Genomic DNA, 4,081 nt, shown 5'->3' on the forward strand with positions numbered 1-4,081 from the left:
GTGTATATATATATATATATATATATAAATACATATTGGTATAAACATAAAATCACGTGTCCCGACCGTATATGACTATCACTTTCGGTCCAAGAAGACAAATATATATACAATTATACATCATACAATCCCTTGAAAGGCCAGGAAACAAAAATAAACCTTTTTTATATCTCTAATTTTTTAATCATTATATTCCTATAATATTATACCTTGATCACAGCTAATACCACATGGGGTTTACTATGTACCTTTTAAATATATGTTATAGCTAGTAACTAAAACCCTTAGTTTATCACGTAGACGCTCATAGGGGTTTGCTAATCAAGATTACTAACTACCTTTTTTTATTAGTACCCATATAGGCCTTCTAGGCCTTACTGCCAATTGACCCATATAGGCCTTCTAGGCCTTACTGCCAATTGACCTTTCTATTCATATTATTTTCTTTGCACCACCTCAACATAATAAAAACACATAAACCTCCCTAAGTAGCAAAAAAACAGTACTTATACTCTCTCTCTCTCTCTCTCTCTCTCTCTCTCTCTCTCTATCTCAAATGGCTTCCAAAAATCATGAGAAGCCTAAGATGAGCTTCATGTCCTTCTACAAGGCCGCCACAGCCTCTCCAAGGCACCGGTTTCAGATACCAGAATTGAAATCGCCGGTGACCGATGATCAAAGCCCTAGTAATAATAAGCTTGAGAACAAATTGAGCTTCAACGTTTCACGCAGTTGGTTTTTGAGGAAACTTCCGAAGACCGAACGTTCCTCCTCTCAAGATCATCTCGAAGTGGACGTTATTACTGAATTGCGTGGCCGCGAAAAGTCCGCAGAGAAAATGGGCGGTGGCGATATCGTAAATAACGGCGACGGCCACGGTGGCGGAGAAGAAATGAGCGTTGTGATGGAGGGAAGAAAATCGGTGTCGCACGTGGAGACAAATTTGGGTTCGGTGGTTTCATTTCTTCAAGTGAAGGTTTTGGTGAGTGATATGCCAAATTACATGCAAGTGCATGCTTTTAGGTGCGCTAGGCGTACTCATGATAGCTTGGACAAGTTTAGTGCCAAACATATGGCTTATAACATCAAAAAGGTATTACTTTCATTCATATTTATGATTTTGATTTTCAGAAGTATTGCAAATATTTTATTTATTTTGATATAATTGTGAGAAAAAAAAAAAGAAGGTGTTCTTATCCTAGAATATTGGTTGTTGGTTTGGAAGAGTTTTCTTTGTTATGTTTTGACATGCCAAGACAAATAAAATTGAGAAATAAAGAGGCTTTTTCACTCTTCTTCCTTTTTCGTCTCCTTTTTTTCTCTTTTAAATTTTCGTTCAATAATTTTTTGGTGCTTGCCTTTTGGAATTACGTACCTTGGTGGGTTGACATTTAACTATTAATTGAGCATATCATGGTGTGACCTTGTAGCTAGTAAAAACTTCTATTCATATTTTAACAAGTCTATATAAAAAGAGAAAGTCATATATGGGAGTTTTGTATATTTAGACTAGGAATATGGATCTATGTCTCTCACTCTATCTACAAAGTATGTGTATATGGGGCCACAATATATCACAAAACCCTTTCTAATATTTCAGAACACTATTTGTATTCAATGATCATCTTAATGATAGAATATGGATCTTGGATCTGTCAACTTCCTTTTATTCTATATACCGTCCAATGAATGTTCCAACATCCCATGTGTCTGTGTATAAAATAAAAAATAATATATACATATTAATTGCCAGTCTTTGATAGTCTCCTAATCATGTAGTCTCAAATTTCAATCTGTTATATTCCATTTCACTTCACTAAACTTAGTTAATAATTATAAAATTTATCTTCCAAATAATATACCACTTAGTTCTTGGTCATATACAATATTTTCAAGGCATGTATTGGTGTTGTGTATAAATATATAATCTCGTTGCCCTTGAAACAAGTCATCTAATCTCATGTGCTTTGATTTCCTTTTTGATATGCTAATTAGGAGTTTGACAAAGTTCATGGGCCAGCCTGGCACTGCATTGTGGGATCAAGTTTTGGGTCGTTCGTCACACATTCAACAGGTTGTTTCCTTTATTTTTCAATGGACAAGCTATACATTTTGCTATTCAAAACTAAGATTCAGAAAGCCAAAGATTGAGTGAGAGTTGTTCATAACTTCATATATGATTAAATACATATATACCTTTTTTTTTCTTCTTCTTTTGTTTATTGTCGGACTTTGACTATTTCTTGTACTTATTAGATGTGTGTACATTTTTTTTTTTGGCTTGAATATTAGATGTGTGTACATGACAGACGTTACTTCCACATGTAATACAGATTACCTCCGTTGTAAATTATTCAGTTCTTGCTTGTATTTTCTTTTTTTAGTTAATTTTGAGAAGAAGAAAAAAAAAATACGATTGAGCAAACTTTCTCATGGACCATTGGGTTTCCAATTTTAACTACATCATTTTAAATCAAAACCATATATGTCTGCATGGACCATATATAGGAATTACAATTAAAAGAATCTCACATACTTTTTTTTTTCTTAGAAATCGGACATTACATGTGTTAATAAAGATTTTCAATTCCTTAGAACAATGCACAATAAAAAGACAACTCAATAGTATCGTTTGAAAGCACCTAGTGTGCAAGTTTATGACAAAGACAGACAAAAGGACGAGCATATCAACGACTCTTTGACAATATCTGATATCTTTGAATAAAATTCAAACAATCGGGGTCAATAAAAATATTTTTCCTAATAAATTATAATTAGAATAAATTATGTGTATCTATTAATTATGATCATTGGTGCATGTAAGAAATCAAACAAGAGGGGGCACAAAAAATAGTCTCACATTTTAATTCATTAAAAAAAAAGTCTAACATATTGGTGATAGAAAAGAAAAAAGGGTCGAGCAGCTAAATAGTCAAATAGAACTTAAAGATTTGCAAAATAGTCCAAGTTTGCCAAGTACATGCAAAATGGCCAATAAAGACAGGACTAAAATTAATGAAAGCAAGATTAAAATTAATGAAGGCATGATTAAATTTAATGAAGACAAGATTTAATTTAATGACAATCTGGAAATCCAATTCGTGAACAACATGAACACCGACGCGTTAATGGTGGAGCCGGCGATCGTCTTCTCAGGCCACACGTTCGAGCGAGCCTACGTCGATGCTTGCAGAGCCCTGAGCTTCTCTCCGGCCATGTCCGACTCCTCCAGCACGGATTTCACCTCCGTGATCCCGAACCTAGCTCTGAAATCCGCCATCGCCGCCTAACGCGAGACCTCCTCCGTCGGAGCTCCGGTTCCGCCCGATCCCATGCGAGAGGTCGGCGGCTATCTGGATCCGCGAGATCCAGGTGTCGAGGATGGTGAAGTTAGGGTTTCTAGGGTTTCGGAGGCAATCGGCGAGGCTGACTCCGACGAGAAAGTCGGAGACGGAGGCGCCGAGGAGATTGACGATGCTAATGTGGTGGCTCCGGCAGATGACGGCAATGCGCTGGCGGAGGTCGGAGTTGTCGATCTCGTTGAGGCTGGGGCTCCTCAGATCGGGGACGGGGTTGAGGACCGAGAGCTGAGCGAGGTTGGCTGGGGTTATTTTACCAAATTAATGAAACTATGGCTATTTTACTAAACAATTAGTTTGAATTAGCCATTTCATACTAATTTTCCAAGAAAAAAAAGGCACAAAACTAAAAACACCTTACAATTATAACTGTGCTAGACGAATTCTCATGGTTTGGAACTGTTGGATAATTACAACTTCGTAATCGATGGTGTCAAAGATTTCTTTCCCAATATACGCAATCGAGTTGTCATTCATGAATTGATCTCCCATTCGATTGTGTACGCAATATTCATGCTGACTCTCAATCATTGTTGTAGCAATCATAAATATTAATGCTAACGTTATGAGCAAAATAATAACGGATACACCTTATCTTTTTTTCTTTTTTTTTTGTCTCAACTCTCTAAGCCATTTCAATCTATCAAACTCTTTGTTGGAACATGTATCAAGAATATATGTTTCAAGTTTATTTTCGATTTTCAAGAGCTTAAATAGGAGAT

At 36.1% G+C, this 4,081-nt stretch overlaps 1 protein-coding gene across 1 annotated transcript; it reads left to right on the forward strand.

Moving 5' to 3' along the window:
- The first annotated feature begins 556 nt into the window (after positions 1 to 556).
- Positions 557 to 2,303, forward strand: LOC149398088 (Dynein light chain type 1 family protein). Its single transcript, XM_089615780.1, has 2 exons — positions 557 to 1,093; positions 1,996 to 2,303. Exons 1-2 carry the CDS (start codon positions 557 to 559, stop codon positions 2,149 to 2,151), a joined length of 693 nt encoding a protein of 230 aa, XP_089471906.1. The 3' UTR covers positions 2,152 to 2,303.
- Positions 2,304 to 4,081: the final 1,778 nt, after the last annotated feature.

Source organism: Urtica dioica, chromosome 5, assembly GCF_054948205.1.
Source record: "Urtica dioica subsp. dioica isolate 48M chromosome 5, U.dioica_male_clone48M_v1_H2, whole genome shotgun sequence".
Taxonomy (NCBI): Eukaryota; Viridiplantae; Streptophyta; class Magnoliopsida; order Rosales; family Urticaceae; genus Urtica; species Urtica dioica.